The sequence below is a fragment of the Amblyraja radiata genome, chromosome 1, assembly GCF_010909765.2.
Source record: "Amblyraja radiata isolate CabotCenter1 chromosome 1, sAmbRad1.1.pri, whole genome shotgun sequence".
NCBI lineage: Eukaryota > Metazoa > Chordata > Chondrichthyes > Rajiformes > Rajidae > Amblyraja > Amblyraja radiata.
In genome coordinates this window covers 106,902,068-106,925,266 of record NC_045956.1, presented here as the reverse complement: position 1 = coordinate 106,925,266, position 23,199 = coordinate 106,902,068, and the positions used below count along the sequence as shown (strand labels likewise).

At 46.3% G+C, this 23,199-nt stretch overlaps 1 protein-coding gene across 3 annotated transcripts in view; it reads left to right on the top strand.

Annotated features, from left to right (window-relative positions):
• Positions 1 to 23,199, top strand: part of corin (corin, serine peptidase) — a 169,412-nt gene that overhangs the window by 16,444 nt on the left and 129,769 nt on the right. For all 3 annotated transcript variants that reach the window (XM_033028134.1, XM_033028143.1, XM_033028152.1), the window contains exons 3-4: positions 452 to 925; positions 20,554 to 20,761. In XM_033028134.1, the coding sequence (XP_032884025.1) occupies positions 452 to 925; positions 20,554 to 20,761 (682 nt within the window). The remainder of the gene's footprint in view (positions 1 to 451; positions 926 to 20,553; positions 20,762 to 23,199) is intronic.

Genomic DNA, 23,199 nt, shown 5'->3' with positions numbered 1-23,199 from the left:
GTAGCCTGTGCAGTCCCAAGATCAAAATGTTAATCAAAGTAATTATATATTGCTTTTATTTAGCGACAGCAGAGACTCCAGCTCCTTCCTTAATCATTCAAGCCATCAGATTAAGTACTGGTCTGCATATTATTTTAAGGACCTGTGTGTGGCCTCTAAATGGTAGCAAATGAAATTGCTGGGGACACTCCTGTCAGTAAGACCTTGCAGCCTATTATGGCTCATTAAAACTTTTCACGTAATGGATGTGACATTCACCTTTGTGGTATAAGCTGTTGAAGAAGAATACTTCTCCATTGAGAACCCTTCTCCATTGAGATCCCGTGCAAATTTTGTTCCACAAAAATTAACAACAAGGGGGCAAATTTTGTAATAGTGCAAATTTGAAAATTACTCTGAGGGATTCACTCAGGATGGTGCACTAACCTTCTCCTTTATTGCTTTTGACCAGGTGTAATTGGGAACGGATTTTTTGATCAAAGGAAGAATGATGTCCTTTCAACCAATGATGCATTCATCACTCCTTACACAGATCTTGGAAACAGTTCAGGATCGCCACAACAAATGGACTGGGGGACACTTTCTCCTTTAGTAGTAAATGTCTCAACTACTGTGGGCCTAAACAGTGAAGGCGAGTTGACTCATTTGAATAAAGAACAGTTGAGCACCAAGAACACACAGTTGGACAGTTTCTTGGCCTTTACACAAAGTACACCACTCGGGTTTGATGACAGCAGCAACGACTCATTTCTGCATGCAGAAGGCACAAGTTCAGTTGCTCAGACGACAAGTGAAACATCTTATTCTTCTGAGCCACTTACCAATGTCTCAGTTCTCAATACTTCGTTCCCCATCCTCAAACCCACCAGCATCACAACAGATATTGACGCAACATATGAAGCTTCATATTTTAACATCAGCTTTGGTAAGATTTTATTTACCTTGTATTCAATTATCTGTTGACTTAATTTGCACTTAGTCAGGTACACACTTCCAATCCCTTTATAATACTTCTCTGTAGACTTTCTATTTGCTTTGATATTCCAAGCTCTTTTCAAGGTTGCTTGATTAATCTTCTGGAATTTTTTGAAGATGTAACTAGGAAAATGGACAAGGGAGAGCCAGTGGATGTGGTGTACCTGGACTTTCAGAAAGCATTTGATAAGGTCCCATATAGGAGATTAGTGGGCAAAATTAGAGCACATGGTATTGGGGGTAGAGTGCTGACATGGATAGAAAATTGGTTGGCATTCAGGAAACAAAGAGTAGGGATTAACGGGTCCCTTTCAGAATGACAGGCAGTGACTAGTGGGGTACCGCAAGGCTCGGTGATGGGACTGCAGCTATTTACAATATACATCAATGATTTAGATGAAGGGATTCAAAGTAACATTAGCAAAATTGCAGATGACACAAAGGTGGGTGGCAGTGTGAACTGTGAGAGGATGCTAAGAGAATGCAGGGTCACTTGGACAGGTTGGGGGAGTGGGCAGATGCATGGCAGATACAGTTTAATGTGGATAAATGTGAGGTTATCCACTTTGGTAGCAAAAACAGGAAGGCAGATTACTATCTAATTGGTGTCAAGTTGGGAAAAGGGGAAGTACAATGGGATCTGGGGGGTCCTTGTTCATCAGTCAATGAAAGTAAGCATGCAGGTACAGCAGGCAGTGAAGAAAGCGAATGGCATGTTGGCCTTTATAACAAGAGGAGTTGAGTATAGGAGCAAAGAGGGCCTTCTGCAGTTGTACAGGGCCCAGTGAGACCACACCCGGAGTATTGTGTGCAGTTTTGGTCCCCTAATTTGAGGAAGGACATTTTTGCTATTGAGGGAGTGCAGCGTAGGTTTACAAGGTTAATTCCTGGGATGGCAGGACTGTCATATGCTGAGAGAATGGAGTGGCTGGGCTTGTATACTCTGGAGTTTAGAAGGATGAGAGAGAATCTTATTGAAATATATGATTATTACGGGTTTGGCCACGCTAGAGGCAGGAAACGTGTTCCCGATGTTGGGGGAGTCCAAAACCAGAAGCAACAGTTTAAGAATAAGGAGTAAGCAATTTAGAACGGAGACGAGGAAACACTTTTATTGACAGAGAGTTGTTAGTCTGTGGAATTCTCTGCCTCAGAGGACGGTGGAGGCCGCTTCTCTGGATACTTTCAAGAGAGAGCTAGATAGGGCTTAAAAATAGTGAAGCCAGGGGATATGGGAAGAAGGCAGGAACGGGGTACTGATTGTGGTTGATCAGCTATGATCACATTGAATGGCGGTGCTGGCTCGAAGGGCCGAATGGCCTACTCCTGCACCTATTGTCCATTAGAAATCCAAAATAGTGCTGTACTCTCCTCTGAATCTGGTTTAGGATATGAGGGAAATAATATTGTGTCTCAAACAAGAATCTTAAAGAATCACTCAGTCTGAACCACAAAATTAAAATAATTAATTCAATGGCAAACTGCGAGCAAAAACGGAAATAAAATAATCTAGAGTAAATAGGTGGAGAGAGATGGAAAAAAATTAAATTAACTGAAAGAAATTCAAATGAATAGGGTATCACTGTTGTAAAAGTTACTTTTAAATGTCAGTGAGGTTGTTTGGCAATAATCAAGATGCACTGGGATTGCTAACGTTCATTTATAATTGAATAAACAATCTGATATTTTCTGGCCTGTTTGATGGGTCTATTGTCTAGGTACTCAGATTTTGCATTCTTCGGTTTACTTCAATACCTAATCTTGTAGTGAGATGCTATTACAATGTAGCTCTTGGAAGACCAGGAGATTTTAATAACTTCTACAGTTTCTGGCTGTTTCAGTCCGGTTTAATCTTCACCATCTATGTATGATCACATAACCTTGGTAGTTTGGCGGTCACAAGAACGACAACTAAGTTTTATCAACTTATTTATTTCGCAAATAACTTCTTAGTTCGCAGGTTCTTACAAACATGTCTGGCCACAACAGTGGGTCAGCACACAACTGCCGCCCGAAAGCAAAATCGCGCGAACAACAGCAGCCCCTCCCGAGTCACGAGACCGCGGCTTCCGAACGCCGGGTTCGATACCTGCTTGTGCCAGCAGGCGCCGCTACATGGCCCCACCCCCCCCCCCAGAATCCACGTAACGGAAATGCACGGGTAACTGGACGGTTCGACCGGAACGCATAGTCCGAGGTCGCTGGGCGAGCGTAACAGTAGGGGCCGGCAAAACAGAATTGGAGGGACGCGACAAACGTGAACGAGGGATGGGCGTAACAGAGGGGTAACAGGTGCAGAGGGCGCTAAAATGGCTTGCGGATGCCGCTACCGGGCTATCCTCGTCGACGTGAGCTGGCTTAAGGCAGCTGATGGAGACGAACTCCTCCCTGCCACCCATGAGCATCCCTACGTAGGAAAACATAAGCACTATCCCGTAACATAGTAGGCACATGCACCGCGGATGACCCATGGCGGGAAGTGGGAACCGGTACCAAAGCGCGTGCTCACTCGCGAAGGTCAGCTAGCACCGCTGAAGCCGGGACCTCCTGATCACGGGTGACTGGCAGAAAATCCCCAGGTACCCGCAAAACTGAGCCGTACACCAGCTCGGCCGAGGAAATGTTGAGGTTTTCCTTAGGCGTAGTTCTGATGCCTAGGAGAACCCAGGGCAACTGGTCAACCCAATCGGGGCCAGTGAGCCGGGCCTTCAACGCTGACTTTCAGTGTCGAAAATCCGACGCCTCCCGGCAATCGGGACAATCGGGCGGGCTTTGCCTGTCGAGATCGCAAAGGACCCCCACGCCGGAGGCGCCGCAGGGCACCTCAGCCAATTTTAGGCCCGATTCAGCATTGCGGTAATCCCCCATGCCGGCATCAGCCTGTTGGGCTGCGGCCAGCTCTGCGTAATCCACACCTTGGCTTAAAGCGGAATCCTCAGGGGCTGCTGGATGGGGCAGTGCGTCAGCCACAACGTTCAGCTTCCCCGCCACATGCCGAATTACAGAAGTGAATTCAGATATGTAGGCGAGGTGCCGCTGTTGCCTGGCGGACCAGGGATCGGACACCTTATTCAAAGCGAACGCGAGTGGCTTGTGGTCCATGAATGTGGTAAACGCGCGCCCCTCCAGGAAATAACGGGAATGGCGGATCGCTAGGTAAAGTGCGAGGAGCTCCCGATCGAAAGCGCTGTACTTGATCTCGGGGACCCGCAGCTGCCTGTTGAAAAACGCCAGCGACACCCAGCGGCTACCTACCCGTTGTTCGAGGACAGCACCTACTGCGACGTCAGATGCGTCCATGATGAGGGCCGTTAGGGCCGATGCCCTAGGGTGTACCAGCATGGTGGTGTTAGCCAACGCTGTCTTAGCCCCCTCGAAAGCCATCTCAGCCTCCTTGGACCAGACCAGGTCCCCAGGCCCATCCACTGGACATTGGAACAACGGCTGCATGATGGCGGCTGCTGACGGGACGAATTGGTGGCAGAAATTGACCATTCCGATGAATTCTTGCAGGCCCCTGACGGATAGTGGCCTAGAGAAGCGACGGACTGCGCCGACCCTCTCGGGAAGCGGCTGTGCGACGTGGCAGGTAATGCTGTGACCATAAAAGGAAATGGAGCGCAATCTGAACTGGCACCCTGCCGGGTTGGCCACCAACACATGTTTGCGCAGCCGTTCGAAGAGCAGGCGGAGGTGCTTAACGTGCTTGGCCTGCGAGCTGCTGGCCACCAGAATATCATCGAGATAGATGAACATGAACGGCAAACCCCGACCGACCCGATCCACCAACCTTTGGAACGCCCGAGCGGCATTCTTCAGGCCAAAAGGCATTCTTAGCCATTCGAAAAGGCTGAAAGGGGTCGTCGGGATCGACCGGAATCTGATTATACCAGCGGATAAGGTCGATCTTCAAGAAGAAGGTTGCACCCTCCAGATGAGCCGAGAAATCCTGGATGTTTGGGACTGGGTACCGATCTGTCATGGTTACGGCGTTGAGACGCCTGTAATCACCGCAAAGTCTCCAACCCCCGGACGCCTTGGGCACCATGTGCAGCGGGGAAGCCCAAGAGCTATCCGACCGCCGGACAATTCCCATGTCCTCCATAAGTTGGAACTTGTCTCGTGCGATGCGCAGTTTATCTGGCAGGAGGCAGCGCACGTGGGCGTGACCCGGTGGGCCCTCGGTGGGAATGTGGTGGACCACGCCATGACGGGGTGCGGCCCCATCGAACCGGGGCATGAGTAACCCTGGGAATTCGGTGAGAAGGGCTGCGAAAGGTTGCTGGATCTCAGCTACCTCGTCGAGTTGCTGTTGGGGTGTGGACGAATTGCGCAGCTTTTCAGGGCACAGGTCCGACACTGGAACCATGCTCCCGCCTCGCACATCGACTAATGAGGGAATGCGAGCAAGAAATCAGCCCCCAATATCGGTCCCCAATATCGGCTGGGCGACGTCAGCAACGGTAAACCTCCATCTATACGGGTGGGAGTCTAAATTTAAGTCCAGGGTCCGCGCACTGTAAGTTCGAATGTCACTCCTGTTGATGGCCAAGAGGACAGGTCCTATCTTACCAACGCGGGTATTTTGGGGTGGTCGGTGGAAGGATGCTGGTTATGGCACCGGAGTCGACCAGGAAATGGTGGCCGGAGTGCCTATCACGGACGTAGAGGCGTTCGTTTGGGCCAATCCCGTTCGCCTCTATGGGCGATCGGCCGAGGCATTTCCCTGAAACGAACAGGGGCTTCGGCATCTTCGGGCCTCGGTACCATAGCACTGATGGTAGTAGCACCAACGTCGTCGGCTGTACACCTCCAGCAGCGGCGATGCTTCTTCGACGATGGGCTGGTCTCGCTCTTCCTCCCGATGTCGTCTCGGCTGCACCCGCGCCGTGACGAGGGAGCGGGTGAAGGCACAAACGTCCCGCCGTCTGTGGGCTCACAACTCGTCAGCTCTCTCTACGAGGTGCTGGTAATCGCTGAAATCAGCTCCGGCGAGCATCAGGTGAACTTCGTCTAGGAACACATGTTCGAAGAGCGGACATGAGCGGTGCCCGTCCATCAGGGCGAGCATCTTTGCCATGATGGTGGATGGCCGCCGATCGCCGACGCTGTGCATATGTAGGATTTTCGCCGCCCTGTCTCTGAGGCCAAAGGTGTGGAGCAGGAGGGCCTTCAGACCTTCATATTTAGCGATCGTCGGCGGGTCTATGATGTAAGGCAACAGCCTTGAGGCACAGTCCTGTGGCAGAGCTCCTACCACATGAAAATACATGGTGTCATCCGCAATAAAGCGGTGCGGGTGGAACTGCGCCTCAACGTGGGCGAACCACACCTGAGGTTGATCAAGCCAAAACGAAAGAAGTTTGAAGTCCGGTGAACCCTGCCGCGCACTGGCCGATTCTGCAGGAACGTAGTCTTCCTGCATGATCTTTGCTTGTCTAACGACGGTGATCACGTCGGGGTCACCAATTTGGCGGTCGCAAGAACGACGACTATGTTTTATCAACTTATTTATTTCGCAAATAACTTCTTGGTTCGCAGGTTCTAACAAACACATCTGGCCACGACGGTAGTCAGCACACCACTGCCGCGCAAAAAACAGCAGCCCCTCCTGAGTCACGTGACCGCAGCTTCCGAACGCCGGGTTCGATACCTGCATACGCCAGCAGGCACCGCTACAGTAGTACATTTCGCTGTGGTTAACATTTATGTCGTTGTGTGTCTTGCTTTTTTTTTAGTATGGCTGTACGGTAATTAGAGTTTCACTGTACCTTAATTGGTACACATGACAATAAACCGACCTTTGAACCTTTGAAAACTGTATTAAAGGCTTGCTAATCTTTGGTATGCAAAATGTCGTAAGGAGCTGGAGTAACAGCAGGTCAGGCAGCATCCCTGGAGAACATGGGCAGGTGATATTTCAGCTTGAGGCCCTTCAGTTGTTAATAATAATATTTGGTGTGCTTTATTGCAAATACAGTTTTTGAATACACTAGTGGTCATGATTGGTAGAATAAGAACACCACAGTAGGTAAAAAGGCTAACATATAATCTGACATACTGCAGTCAGCAAAAAGCAAAAAAGAAACCCTGGGGGGAAAAAATGTTCTGACTGTATAATGATAATAATAATAATATATTTTATTGTCATTGCACATCAGTGCAACGAGATTTGGTATGCAGCTTCCAACCGATGTCAAAAAATAAATAAATAAAATAAACTGTGCAACGTGACCATCTGAGGGAGACAGTCCAGGTGGGACGGGGGGGCACTCAGCAGGGCCAGTTCAGAGCTCTGGGAATGAAGCTGTTTCTGAGTCTGGAGGTTCGGGCGTAGAAGGCCTTGTAACGTTTGCTGGAGGGAAGTAGTTCGAACAGTCCATTACAAGGGTGTGAGAAGTCTTTATGAATGCTGATGGCTTTCCTGGGGCACCGTGTGTGGTAGATGCCTCCAAGGCTGGTAGCTGTGTTCCAATAATCCTCTGCGCCCTGTGGACGACGCGCTGAAGAGCTCTCCTCTCCGCCTCCGTGCAGCTGAGATACCACACAGAGATGCCATACATTGATATGCTCTCTGTGGTGCAGCGGTAGAAGGTTGTCAGCAGCTGTTGGGGCAAACCAGTCTTTTTTAATGTCCTCAGGAAGAACAGTTGTTGCTGTGCCTTCTTGACCAGCGCAGCAGTGTTGGTGGACCATGTGAGGTCCTCTGAAATGTGAGTGCCCAGAAACTTAAAGCTGGACACTCTCTCAACACTTTCCCCATAGATGGAGATTGGGGCGTATTCTCCATTATGGGACCTCCTGATGTCAATAATCAGCTCCTAGGTCTTGGAGGTGTTTAGTGACAAGTTGTTACGTGCGCACCAATCCGCCAGGTTCTGCACCTCCGCTCTGTATTTTGTTTATAAAGATTATTCATCTTTAAGAATCCTGATTACAGGTGCTGCCTGTACGGAGTTTGAACGTTCTCCTTGTGACCTTGTGAGTTTTCTCCAGGTGCTCCGGTTTCCTTCCACACAGTTGCTGCAATTTGGCTGTTCCTGTGATTGAAGATTTTCCTTCAAATGGACTTTGCTGAAGTCTCCAGTGATTTTCATTGTGAAAATTGTAGTTGGAGGGTGAGAAGAACACCCCCACCCCTGCAATTCCATCTCACCAAAACACTCATTCAATCTGGACACAATACGCTAGAGAACATACAAGTTGGGTTTTCATCCAATTTACTTTTTTTCACTCAACAGAAAAAAAAGTAAACTCTCCACCATTTCTAAAGAGACATTAAATCCAGAATCCTTGAAAAACTGAGGAGGTTGTTGAAACTGAGGAGGTTGTTATTACTTTTTGAATCTCTGAAAAATGTAGCCTTTGCACCTATGGATTGGAATTGAGCCAATGTTCTGTTGTTGTTCAAAATTTTAATGAGACTTGGAACTGAATTACAGACTCATCAGCCTGAGTTGGCGGCAGGAGTGAGAAAGTTATTGCTTGTTCATTAATTTCTACATTTGTGTTCCTCTGAAGTATGCAGGGTCACAAGGAATAGTCAATGTACAAAAGTAAGTCAGTGTTCATCTGAGGATATAATTGAATAGATTAAAGGCATTGAATGTAATGCATTTGGTTTTACAAGAACATTTGAAATATCAGTTCACATTGTGGGCCATAAAATTATTTAATATATTACAGATGAAATAAATGGATTGAAAACAGAAGGTGCTAATAAATGGGAAAGGCAGTGGGTGTTGTTCAGGGACTCATCCTTTTAATTTTTGATACAGTCATATACATATACGTGGAAAGCTGTTCTTACAACAATTAATGGAATACAGCTAAGTGTTTAAAGGTTGAATAACAAGTGAAATTTACAAGATGAAAATGTCCCAATTGTATATTGAGGTTAAAGAGCTACAAATGACACTAACGGAGCCAAGTTTAAATTTATGTTAATGACAGACCCGACTGTTAGTTAGAAATTCAGAGTCAACATTCACCTTCCAGCAACATTGCTGCCCTAGCATTAAGCATCAAGGACATTTGATTATAAATCAAAATAAGTTATTTTGCCCTTGTCGATATCACTGTATCACCTATGCTGTATTCCTTCTGTAGCGATTTTTTAGTTGGGAGTTACAGTGTGGAAACGGGCCCTTTGGCCCACTGAGTCTGCACTGACCAGCGATCACCCGTACACTGGTTCTATCCTACAAATTAGGGACAATTTACAGAAATCAGTTAACTTACAAATCTACACATCTTTGCAATATGGGGGGGGGGGGGGGGGGGAACTGGAGTACCCAGAGTAAACCCACGCGGTCTTGGGGAGAACGCGAACATTCTGTACTGACAGCACTTGTCGTCAAGATGGAACTGGGTCTCTCTGGTGCTGTAAGGCAGCAGCTTGACCACTGCACCACTGCACCAGGAATGAGTAGGTTAACCCAGTAATTAGTAGGCTAACCTATGATGAGCGTTTGTCGGCACTGGGCCTATACTCTATGGAGTTTAGAAGAATGAGGGGTGACCTCATTGAAACATACAGAATAGTAAAAGGTTTGGATGAAGTGGATGTGGAGAGGATGTTTCCACTAGTGGGAGAGTCTCTGGCTAGACGTCATAGCCTCAGAATTAAAGGACATTCTTTTACGAAGGATATAAGAAGAAATTTCTTTAGTCAGAGAGTGGCGAATCTGTGGAATCGTTTGCCACAGAAGGCTGTGAAGGGCATCAGTGGATATTTTTAAGGCAGAGATAGATAGATTCTTAATTAATAAAGGTGTCAGAGGTTATGATGAGAAGGCAGAGAATGGGGTTAGGAGGGAGAGATCAGCCATGATTGAATGGTGTAGACGATGGGCCGAATGGCCTAATTCTACTCCTATCACATGACCATTCTTTTGTTGGGTTCAGAAGCTTTTGGTTGGGGTGAATCCAGGTCATTATTTCAGCCTCCTGACATTGCCATGAACACCTGCTGCTCAAATTCCCCAATCCCCCAAACTGACCTTCCTCCGATACAGAAGGATGGTCAGCATGGGCCCCACCCATGGACTTCCTCTGGATGCCTTTGACAGCTAGCAAAGCTCCAGCCCCTGCTCTGCCCACTGTCCAATGATTTTTCATGTCTCAATAATTCAGAAGAAATTTAATAACAGTTAAAAATGAAATAATTATTAAAAAGGAAATCAATTAAATAATTAAAACACAAGCAAGTAAAAATATGTAATTGATATTGCCACTCTTCCATAGCCCTGCAGTCCCCAGTCAGTAGATGGCCTTTTGAATAAACTGAGAACTGAGGTCCCCACCCAATGTAAATGTTGAAGAATCTGGGCAAACTCTTGGTCTGTTACAGGAATCATATTAGTTAGCAGATTAATGACGTGTACATTTACCCAGGATTCCAAAAACATACCAGTATTTATACTGAGAAATGCCAGTTGTTCCATGTGTAATAATACACATTATTATTAATGTGCAAATCATATGGTACATTGGGGAGTTTACAAACACGCTGTGGGAATGAAGATTTAGGACTTGCTTGCTCATTTGGATGCAGTGCCATTTGCTTCATGCACATAGTATGTTGCCTCCAGCCTCTCTTCCCCAAATCTGGTCAGATATGCACATTATTGTTAAGATAGAAACATAGAAACATAGAAATTAGGTGCAGGAGTAGGCCATTCGGCCCTTCGAGCCTGCACCGCCATTCAATATGATCATGGCTGATCATCCAACTCAGTATCCCGTACCTGCCTTCTCTCCATACCCTCTGATCCCCTTAGCCACAAGGGCCACATCTAACTCCCTCTTAAATATAGCCAATGAACTGGCCTCGACTACCCTCTGTGGCAGAGAGTTCCAGAGATTCACCACTCTCTGTGTGAAAAAAGTTCTTCTCATCTCGGTTTTAAAGGATTTCCCCCTTATCCTTAAGCTGTGACCCCTTGTCCTGGACTTCCCCAACATCGGGAGCAATCTTCCTGCATCTAGCCTGTCCAACCCCTTAAGAATGTTATAAGTTTCTATAAGATCCCCTCTCAATCTCCTAAATTCTAGAGAGTATAAACCAAGTCTATCCAGTCTTTCTTCATAAGACAGTCTTGACATCGCAGGAATCAGTCTGGTGAACCTTCTCTGCACTCCCTCTGTGGCAATAATGTCCTTCCTCAGATTTGGAGACCAAAACTGTACGCAATACTCCAGGTGTGGTCTCACCAAGACCCTGTACAACTGCAGTAGAACCTCCCTGCTCCTATACTCAAATCCTTTTGCTATGAAAGCTAACATACCATTCGCTTTCTTCACTGCCTGCTGCACCTGCATGCCTACTTTGAACAGAAACATAGCTGACTTTAATTCACTCGTAGTTTCTGTAGTAACAATTGTTAATACAATGTTCATCTCTTGTGTGCTGGGCAGGCAATAACTCAAACAGTTCAAACTCAGATGTGTAAAAAAACTCATTAAAAATGTCCTACTTTTCCGTTAGTCTCTTTCTCTTCTCTTTATTTGTTTCTATACCGGATTTGGCCCTATCATTTACCTGGTCTGAGCTATGGGGAGAGGTTGAGTAGGCTGGGACTCCTTGGCGCGCAGGAGGATGAGGGGTGTATAAAATCATGTATATAATCATGAGAGAAATAGGTCGGGTAGATGCACAGAGCCTCTTGCCCAGAGTAGGTGAATCGAGGACCAGAGGACATAGAATTAAGGGGAAGGGGAAAAGATTTAATAAGAATCTGAGGGTAACTTTTTCACACAAAGGGTGGTGGGTGTATGGAATGAGCTGCCATAGACAGGTAGATGGATAGGACAGGTTTGGACGATTATGGGTCCAACGCAGGCAGGTGGGACTAGTGTAGCTGGGACATTGGCCGGTGTGGGGAATTTGGGCCGAAGGGCCTGTTTCCACGCTCTATGACTCTATGACTCAATGGTTTAAATGGAAAAGCAGTTCTAAATTGATTTCCTTTACAATCAAGTCAAGTTTATTCGTCACATACACATACGAGATGTGCAGTGAAATGAAAAGTGGCAATGCTCGCAGACTTTGTGCAAAAATCAAACAAACAAACAAACAAACTACAAACAGAATGGAACAGAATCACATATTCTTTTACATATTAAATATTGTGGGCCCAGTAGAATGGTACAGTTAAGTTAGTCCCTGGTGAGATAGGAGTTTATAGTCCTAATGGCCTCTGGGAAGCAACTTCTTCTCAACCTCTCCGTTCTCACAGCATGGCAACGGAGGCGTTTGCCTGACTGTAGCAGCTGGGGTGGAAGGGGTTTCCCATGATCTTATTAGCTCTGGAGTTGCACCTCCTGATGTATAGTTCCTGCAGAGGGGAGAGTGAAGTTCCCATAGTGCATTTGGCCGAACGCACTACTCTCTGCAGAGCCTTCTTGTTAGTAGGAATCATTTCAATGTTAGTAGGCATTAAATACTTCTAAAAGACTGAGACATTAGAAATATTGAAAACCTTTGACATCTTTGAGAGTTGGGGCTGAGAGTTTGTCAGATGCCAAAGGCCCCCAGAGGAATTTAATGGGCTGATGTTTTTGATCTTGCATAAGGTTAAATTTGGGGATGGGGGAATATGGATGATCAATCCTTTTACCTCTTTGCTTCCCACCATCCAGGGAGCCGGAAGGTCTTTGCAGATAAAGTAGGATTCAGTTGCGCTTCTTTTAGTCAGGAGTACAGCATTCGATATGACCTCCCCTGCACCGGTGAAACCTAATGCAAACTGGATGGTTGCTTTGAGGAAATCCTGCCTTCAGTCTGCAGGGGGCAGCCCTGAGCAACATCCTCTACTCTAATTCTCCATCCTAATCTCACTCTGATTTCTCTGCCTGTAGCTTCTTGATAATAGCACCTCTGCATCTTCCATCAGGACATGCTGCCATATTCGGGATTCAATATCAAATTGTACAACTTTAGAGAACTCCCTTTTTCAGTCGGTATCAGAATTGTCAGACAATCATTTTTCCCCCCTCTCTTTTTAAGCACAGCATGACACACTGGGCATGTCCCACATTTACTTCTCCTCACAGCCTTTGCCCTCCTTTGTTTGTTTTTTCAGTCTAGTTGCATTCATTTTGAAGTATTTAAGTTCCTTTATTCAGATTCTTTCTCTATCTGCCCCTATTCACCCAACAACCAGATGACCTTGTTTATAGCCTCTCCCAAGAAAAACAATAGCATGTTGCCTGTCCATTTCTTCCACGCATGCTGCCTGACCCTCTGAGTTTCTCCAGCACTTTGACTTCCTCAAGATTCCAGCATCTGAGGTTCTATGTGTCTCGATGGCGGTGGTGCCATCAAGTGTGGCAGCCTCGCCTGCAGCTGTTCGTCCTTTCATCCTTTTTTATTTTTAGTCTGTCAAAAGTTTTGTTTTAGAGGCCTTTTAGTCTTTTTTATGTGGGGGAGGGGGGGTGGGAAGGGCGAAACTGTTTTTTCCAGTCGCTACCTGGTCGAGGATGCGTCTATTCTCCGAGCCGCATCTTCGCCCCCTCCTCGCGGCCTACCATCTGGATTGGCGTAGCCTTTCCTGCCGGAGACCGGCCAGAGCTTTAGCTTCAGCGGCAGCGCAGCACTGAAGTACCATCGTGGAGCGGCCAATGTCTTACCAGGGTCGCCGTGTTGGATCTCCTGTGTGCTGGGACTGCCGACTCTAACACCGTGGAGCTGTGGTCTGCGGAGCTTCCAGCCGCGGGCGGCACTGACTTTAACATCGCGGAGCCCTGGGATCTCTCAACCGAGGTCGCCAGAGTTGAAGCTCCGCCCAGCTCGGCCTGTGGACTTCGGGAGCCGCGGTCGCTGGTAGGAAGCGGCCGATTCGGACCCTCTTCACCTATGACTGCACACCTGTACATGGTACTAACACCATCATCAAGTATGCAGATGATACAACGGTGATTGGCCTCATCAGCAACAACGATGAGTCGGCCTACAGGGAGGAGGTCCAGCACTTAGCAGCATGGTGCGCTGACAACAACCTGGCCCTTAACTCCAAGAAGACCAAGGAGCTCATTGTAGACTTCAGGAAGTCCAGGGGCGGCACGCACACCCCCATCCACATTAACGGGACGGAGGTGGAACGTGTTTCTAGCTTCAGGTTCCTGGGAGTCAACATCTCCGATGACCTCTCTTGGACCCACAATACCTCAACTCTGATAAAGAAGGCTCACCAGCGTCTCTTCTTCCTGAGGAGACTGAAGAAGGTCCATCTGTCTCCTCAGATCCTGGTGAACTTCTACCGCTGCACCATCGAGAGCATCCTTACCAACTGCATCACAGTATGGTATGGCAACTGCTCTGTCTCCGACCGGAAGGCATTGCAGAGGGTGGTGAAAATTGCCCAACGCATCACCGGTTCCTCGCTCCCCTCCATTGAGTCTGTCCAAAGCAAGCGTTATCTGCGGAGGGCGCTCAGCATCGCCAAGGACTGCTCTCACCCCAACCATGGACTGTTTACCCTCCTACCATCCGGGAGGCGCTACAGGTCTCTCCGTTGCCGAACCAGCAGGTCCAGGAACAGCTTCTTCCCGGCGGCTGTCACTCTACTCAACAACGTACCTCGGTGACTGCCAATCACCCCCCCACCCCCCGGACACTTATTATCACTTATTATTATTTATTTAAATCATTTGCTATGTCGCTCTTCCAGGGAGATGCTAAATGCATTTCGTTGTCTCTGTACTGTACACTGACAATGACAATTAAAATTGAATCTGAATCTGAGAGTGTTCTTCCAACATCCGGCGAGAGGGCCTGAAACATCAGGGTCGCTGTTGCAGCGACTGCAGAGACCTCAACAGGCCCCGACCACGGGTGAACAAAGAGGAAGAGGACTGAACTTTGTTGCCTTCCCGCACAGTGGGAAACGTTGATTCTGCTGTGGGGGGATGTTTTTATGTTTAATGTTAAATTCTATAGTGTTGTGTTTATCTTATTTGTGTGCTGCATGGTAACTCAAATTTCACTGCACCAATTGGTGTATGTGACAATAAATGTCCTTTTTCCTTTGTCCTCAATGCCCCCATTACCGTTTGTCTTATTCATCATCACTCCCCCCTCCACCCACCTCTCTGTGACTTAAACTGACCTGGTTTCTTTCTTTTCCCAGTTATGACAAGAGGTCTTTGATCTGAAATATTATCTCTTGTTGCAAAATGCTTCCTGATCTGCTGGGAGTTTTCTGTTTACGCTTGAAGCAAAATTGTTGCTTCTACTGTTCACCATTGAGCTTGATTTTATACCCTTTTCCCCCACTATATTATTGAGCAGATTATAAAGTTTGAGCAAAAGGACACAGAATAGGGGGTAACAAAGATAATTATTCTTGCACATTTATAGTAAGAAGTATTAAGATGAGCACCTGAAATGTTGCAGCGTAGAGGTCTCTTGGTCCGATGCTGGGGAATGACTTTAGTGTAGATGGGAACTTGATGGCTGGCATGGACCTGGTGTGGCAAAGAGTTCACTTCCCTGATGTATGACTCCATGACTCTGACATATCTAATTGCTATGAGACTGGTACATGGATAGGACAGATTTGGAGGGAAATGGGCCAAACGTGGGTAAGTGGGATTAGTGTAGCTGGGATATGTTGGTCGCTGTGGACAATTTGGACTGATGGGCCTGTTTCCATGCTGTATCACTCTGTGACTATGAGATGTTTCTTCTATAACAGGAATTGGATCCACTCTTGCATGACGAGATATGATTAAGTCTTTAAAATGTTTATTAGAACGGAATACAACCATAGTTGTGGCTGCTGGGCAGTAGTATGGAAATAACTACTTTAAAAGGTAACTGTCCATGTTTTGACTTGGATGGTACAGAGATGTGCTGAAATATTTATGGTGAGGAGGAGACAGAAGATATTTCAGTGGTGGTCCTTTGGAAACATTCATCCCTCAGCCAGAGAGTTGATTTCAAATCCCACCGTATAGATTTTAGTGTAGAAATCCAAGCGTAGAAGGATGGATTATTGCACTGTCAGAAATTTTTGTTTTGAATGAGATGTTATATCACTGACTCATCTCCAAGGAAGATGTGAAGCACTTGAGGACACAATTTGAAGGGAGGAAGAGCAATTATCATTCAATTAAATATAAATGGTGATATTGATGGGTTAGTAAGTACGTTTGCTGAAGGCACCAAAATTGGAGGAGTTGCAGATGTTGAGGAAGGCTGTCAGAAGATACAACGGGATATAGATCAGCTAGAGAAATGGGCAGAGAAATTGCAGACAGCGTTTAAACTGAGCAAGTGTGAGGCGTTGCAAATTGGGAGGTTGAATGTAAGTGGAAAGTATACAGTTAATCGCAAGGTCCTTATAGGCATTGACGTGCAGTGGGATCCTGGGGTCCAAGTAGCAACACAAGCAGATAAGGTGGTAAAGAAGGCTTATTGGTAGGAGCATTGAATATAAGTCAGGAAGTCGTGATGCAGCTTTATAGGACTTTGGTTAGGCCACATATGGAGCATAGTTCTGGTCATACCCTAGGATATGTCCAACACTGGAGGGCATAGCTATAAGGTGAGGGGGGAAATTTAATGGAGATATGCTGGGCAAGTATTTTTACACAGTGTAGTGGGGACCTGGAACCACTGCCAGAGATGATGATGGAGGCAGACACAATAGTGTAATTTAAGAGGCTTTTCGATAAGCATGTAGAAGTGCAGGGATTAGAGCGATATGTATCATGTAGAGGCAGATGAGATCAGTTTGCGTCGAGTCCCGAGGCTGAATTAGCCACAGTCATACATGGCAGCAGGCCTGGCTCGACCACCACGGAGCCAGGAATCCATCCGGAAAGAACCGGCGGCCCGCGTGACCTGTCGCAGGAAGACCAGGCAGGCCGCGACCTTTAGGTGGGGGTTAGCCGCTGAGCCCGGCCCCTGCTTATCCCCCAGAAGACCATAAAATCGAAGATAAGGGAGTTGGCAACGATGGTCATTAGGAGCAAGGCCGGGAGGAAAGTTTACCGGGGTCTTGTCTTCCGCACCCTCGAGGTCGGCTGCGGTAGAAAAATCTCCGGGGCACAGAGTTGGCTGAGCAAGGAAAGGGAATTCGATTTGCAGAACGTTGCAGATGGAAGCAATGGCTGGAGACCCTGCAGGAGCCTGGGCACCGCTCCATTCGACCTAGCGCCCAGAACGGACTTTGGAAATGGCACCAAATCTGGCGACTCGAAAACGAATTTCACTGTGGTTTGCTCATGTGACATTAAAGCACCATTTCACTGATGAGCTTAAAATGGAGCCATGTTCAGCACATATTGTGGACTGAAGAGCCTGTTCTTGTGATTTACTGTTCTAAATAGAATAAATTAAATTAATAGAAATAAAACAAGCTATCTCTTGTTGATGGAATTAACTGGTCCACTTAACTATACAACAAAAGGCCGGAGGAGCTCTGGGGATCAGGCAGCATCTGTGGAGGGAATGGTTAGATGATGTTTCAGGTCACGGACCTCCTTTAGTTTGGTGGAGTTGTGTGGGGGGTGTTAAGGTAAAGCCTAACAAGTGATAAGTGGATATAGGTGGGAGTGCGAATTGGCAGATGGGTGGAGTTAATTATTTATGCCCCTGTCCCACTTAGGAAACCTCTGGAGACTTTGCGCCCCACCCAAGGTTTCCGTGCGATTCCCGGAGGTTCCCGGGGTTTTTTGTCAGTCTCCCTACCTGCTTCCACTACCTGCAACCTCCGGCAACCACCTGCAACCTCCGGGAACCGCATGGAAACCTTGGGTGGGACGCAAAGTCTCCAGAGGTTTCCGTTCAGGTTTCCTAAGTGGGACAGGGGCATTTAGTGTCAATGGGTCGAAGTGAAAAGGAGGCAAAAGGGTAAGGAAAGAGGAATGTGAACCCTATGTTAAATGTAAAGCCTGAGAGGGGGATATAAGGGAGAGGGTGACGAGGGTGGGGGAAAGATGACGATAAAAGTGCAATAGGGGACGGGGATGAGTGTACGGAGGAGGCAGGGTAGGGGTTTGGCAGAGGAAATAGAGGGTTGTTAGTGGAGTTATTACTGGAAATTGGAGTTGTTCCTCCAGTTTGCGCGTGGCCTCACTGCCAATAGAAGAGGACAAGGGCAGAAAGATCGGTATGGGACGTGGAAGGAGAGTTAAATTGATTAGCAACTGAGAGCTTTTTGGTGGACAAGGCACACTTGTTCGGCAAAACTGTCGCCTGATCTACGCTTGATTTTGCCAAACTAAGGATACATTGGGAATGTTGAATGCTCTAGACGAGGTTGGAAGAGGTGCACGTAAATCTCTGTCTCATCTGGTAGGGCTGCTTTGGTCCCTGGATGGAAGTGAGAGAGGAGGTGCAGGGACAGGTGTTACATTTCCTGAGGTTACAAGGGAAATTACCTGGGGAGGGACTCGGTTGGGTGGGAAGGGATGAGTGAACCAAGGAACAGGGGCAGCAGAGCAGTAGAGTTGCTGCCTTACAGTGCTTGCAGCGCCGGAGACCCGGGTTCGACCCTGACTATGGGTGCTGTCTGTACGGAGGGTGTACGTTCTCCCCGTGACCCCATGGATTTTATCCGAGATCTTCGGTTTCCAAAGATGTACAGGTTTGTAGGTTAATTGGCTAGGTAGAAGTGTAAATTGGCACCAGGATGTGTAGGATAGTGTTAATGTGTGGGGATTGCTGGTCGGTGCGGACTCGGTGGGCCGAAGGGCCTGTTTCCATGATGTATCTCTAAACTAAACTGCAGAGTAAACTCTGCAGAAAGGGGTGGGGATGGGAAAATGTGACTAGTGATGGGATCATGTTGAAGGTGACGGCTATGTTGGAGAATGATAAGTTCGATGTGGGATGAAAGGTGATAAGTGGGAAGAATTTGTGACAGAGACCTAAGATGGGCTATAAAAAGAGCTATAAAAAGAGTTGCCTTGATAGGTCAAATTTCCTTTGTTGCATGTCTTTAAAGCCTTTCAACTTGAACCAACCAGCACAAATAATAATGTCGGCACTGCTTAATGAAAGCTAAGAAAGCATTTGCTTTATGCTTCCTTCAATTTATTCTAGTTACAAATAGAACAATAACTTGTTGCAGCTTGACAGGCACGTTAACTCAACAACGCAACAAATAAATGTAAAATAAACAATAATACTATAAATTATCAGTAACACTTAATAACGGTAATAGTGTAAACTGAAGTACATAGTGCAACCTTATACAACATCCATAGTAGTTTGGTGCTGAGGTCGGGTTGTGCCTAATGGTTGGTGGGAAGAAGCTGGAAGTAATGATTCTCGGGCTCCTGGAATGCTTCTTGATGTGCTACTTTTTAAAAGAATGTTGAAAATTGATGTACAGCGACTTGCAAAAGTATTCATACCCCTTGAACTTTTCCACATTTTGTCACGTTACAACCACAAACGTAAATGTATTTTATTGGGATTTTATGTGATAGACCAACACAAAGTGGTGCATAATTGTGAAGTGGAAGGAAAATGATACGTGGTTTTCAAATTTTTTTACAAATAAAAAACTGAAAAGTGTGGCGTGCAAAAGTATTCAGCCCCCCTGAGTTAATACTTTGTAGAACCACCTTTCGCTGCAATTACAGCTGCAAGTCTTTTGGGGTATGTCTCTACCAGCTTTGCACATCTAGAGACTGAAATTTTTGCCCATTCTTCTTTGCAAAATAGCTCAAGCTCAGTCAGATTGGATGGCGAGCGTCTATGAACAGCAATTTTCAAGTCTTGCCAGAGATTCTCAATTGGATTTAGGTCTGGACTTTGACTAGGCCATTCTAACACATGAATATGCTTTGATCTAAACCATTCCATTGTAGCTCTGGCTGTATGTTTAGGGTCGTTTTCCTGCTGGAAGGTGAACCTCCGCCCCAGTCTCTAGTCTTTTGCAGACTCTAACAGGTTTTCTTCCAAGATTGCCCTGTATTTGGCTCCATCCATCTTCCCATCAACTCTGACCAGCTTCCCTGTCCCTGCTGAAGAAAAGCATCCCCACAGCATGATGCTGCCACCACCATGTTTCACAGTGGGGATGGTGTGTTCAGGGTGATGTGCAGTGTTAGTTTTCCGCCACACATAGCGTTTTGCATTTAGGCCAAATTTTGGTCTCATCTGACCAGAGCACCTTCCTCCACATGTTTGCTGTGTCCCCCACATGGCTTGTGGCAAACTGCAAACGGGACTTCTTATGGCTTTTTTTCAACAATGGCTTTTATGGCTTTCTTATGGCTTCTTGTGGCTTTTTTTTATCAGTTTTTTATTTGTAAAAAAATTTGAAAACCATGTATCATTTTCCTTCCACTTCACAATTATGCACCACTTTGTGTTGGTCTATCACATAAAATCCCAATAAAATACATTTACGTTTGTGGTTGTAACGTGACAAAATGTGGAAAAGTTCAAGGGGTATGAATGCTTTTGCAAGCCACTGTATATAGATCATGTGCAGGCAGAAAGTTTGGTTGATCTTCACATTGTTTTCAGCATAGATATTGTGGACTATGTTCTTCTGCTGTACTGTTCGATATTCTATGTTCTAATGTTAATTTTGTTTGCCTATTCCACTACAGGTGCCTGTAACAATGCAAGCCACAGTCTATGTGAAATGCTGCCCTACAAACAGACCACTTCAGTGTCCTATCTCTCACATTTCAACATCACAGACGTGGAAATACTTATCCGTTTCTTCAATCAGCTTAAACAGATGCGTTGTTATCAGCACATCATGCACTTTGGGTGCAGCATTGCCTTTCCAGAATGTATCGACAGCATTGAGAGGTATGTGCTCACAAAGGCTAGCGGCCTTTGATTTGTGTAGGGAGGTTGCCTTTGAGGGCTGGTATGGGTTGGACCAGGGTGAGTGGAGTAACTGGATGGGGCTCAGGACTGCCCCTTGAGTGGTATGATGAGGGTGGGACATTTGTTGGAGACTTCTCTTCCATATCTTGACAGAAGACCCAGATCGTGCGGTCTCACTTATCATTTCCTCTCGGATAGGTTTTAAGCTGCTGTTCAGACCAAGGGCAAGGTGGTAAAATGTTTAAAAATCTTTGAATATCTGATGTCTCTTGTTTTACATTTTAATTAACGCTAATAAATTTGAGTTATTTCTTTCAAATGTCAGACGAGTTTGTGTTTGGTAATTTCATTTCCCTGTACATTTTTACTTCAGTGTCTCGTATACTTGCATTAGTTTCACAATTCTCAAAACAATCTCTTTGCTTTCTTCCCTTCCATTATAATGTTACATTTTGAGTCGAGGAGCTTTTTTTAATTCTTCAGTTAGTCTGTATCATTGTAAGTTCAAAATTGTGCACAACATGGCAAGTGTTACCTGGAGTTCATGTGTATCCAATTGAGATGTGTTCCAGTTTTTGGGTAACTTGCCAACCATAGTTTCAGTTGAATAATTTGATTTTCCACCCATGCTCCTTTGTATTCTAGTGATGTAATTTTAGACACAAAGTGCTGGAGTAGTTCAGCAAGTCAGGAAGTATCTCTGGAGAAAAAAGATGGGTGACATTTTGTGTTGGGACCCTTCTTAGAATTTTAGTGTGTCTGGGCTCTGCCACTGGAGCCCCCAGGCTGAGAGATCTGCCACTGATCCAATGGTGTATCAAACTGAAGCAAGTTCAAGTTCAAATTCAAGAGAGTTTATTGTCATGTGTCCCTGTATAGGACAATGAAATTCTTGCTTTGTTTCAGCACACAGAACATAGTAGGCATTTACTACAAAACAGATAAGTGTGTCCATATACCATAATATAAATATATACACACATGAATAAATAAACTGATAAAGTGCAAATAACAGAAAATGGGTTATTAATAATCAGAGTTTTGACCGAGCCAGGTTTTAATAGCCTGATGGCTGTGGGGAAGTAGCTATTCCTGAACCTGGTTGTTGCAGTCTTCAGGCTCCTGTACCTTCTACCTGAAGGTAGCAGGGAGATGAGTGTGTGGCCAGGATGGTGTGGGTCTTTGATGATACTGCCAGCCTTTTTGAGGCAGCGACTGTGATAAATCCCCTCGATGGAAGGAAGGTCAGAGCCGATGATGGACTGGGCAGTGTTTACTACTTTTTGTAGTCTTTTCCTCTCCAGGGCGCTCAAATTGCCGAACCAAGCCACGATGCAACCGGTCAGCATGCTCTCTACTGTGCACCTGTAGAAGTTAGAGAGAGTCTTCCTTGACAAACCGACTCTCCGTAGTCTTCTCAGGAAGTAGAGGCGCTGATGAGCTTTCTAGATAATTGCATTAGTGTTCTCGGACCAGGAGAGATCTTCAGAGATGTGCACGCCCAGGAATTTGAAGCTCTTGACCCTTTCAACCATCAGGTCCGCACAGGTTGATATAGATGGGGCTGTGTGTCGCCATCCTACTCCTTCCAAAGTCCACAATCAGTTCCTTGGTTTTGCTGGTGTTGAGGGCCAGGTTATTGCGCTGGCACCATATGGACAGTTGCTCGATCTCTCTTCTGTACTCTGACTCATCCCCATCAGTGATACGTCCCACAACAGTGGTGTCGTCAGCGAACTTGATGATGGAGTTCGCACTGTGACTGGCTTCGCAGTCATGAGTATAGAGTGACCCAGTTCTGCGAGATTGGTAACCAGCTTGGAGGGGATGATTGTGTTAAATGCCGAGCTGTAATCGATGAATAACAGCCTGACATATGAGTTTTTGTTGTCCAAGTGGTCCACAGTGGAGTGGAGGGCCAGCGAGATCGCATCCACCGTTGATCTGTTGCGGCGGTAAGCGAACTGCAGTGGGTCCAGGTTTTTGTCGAGGTAGGAGTTGATTTGCTCCATGATCAACCTCTCAAAGCACTTCATCACCACCGGCGTTAGTGCCACTGGTTGATAGTCATTGAGGCACGTCACCTTACTCTTCTTGGGCACTGGTATAATTGATGCCCTCTTAAAGCAGGTGGGGATCTCAGACCTCAGAAGTGAGAGGTTGAAAATGTCCGTAAAAACTCCAGCCAGTTGGTCCGCACAGGTTTTTAGAACACAACCGGGTATACCATCAGGTCCAGGTGCTTTTCGGGGGTTCACCCCTCTGAAGGATTTCCTGACGTCGGCCTCTGTGACTGAGACTGAGATACCATCACAGCGAATGGGGGCTCGGGGAGGCACATCAGTATTCTCCCTATCAAAGCGTGCGTAAAACGCATTGAGCTCATCAGGGAGTGATGTTTCGCCGACATTCGAGCT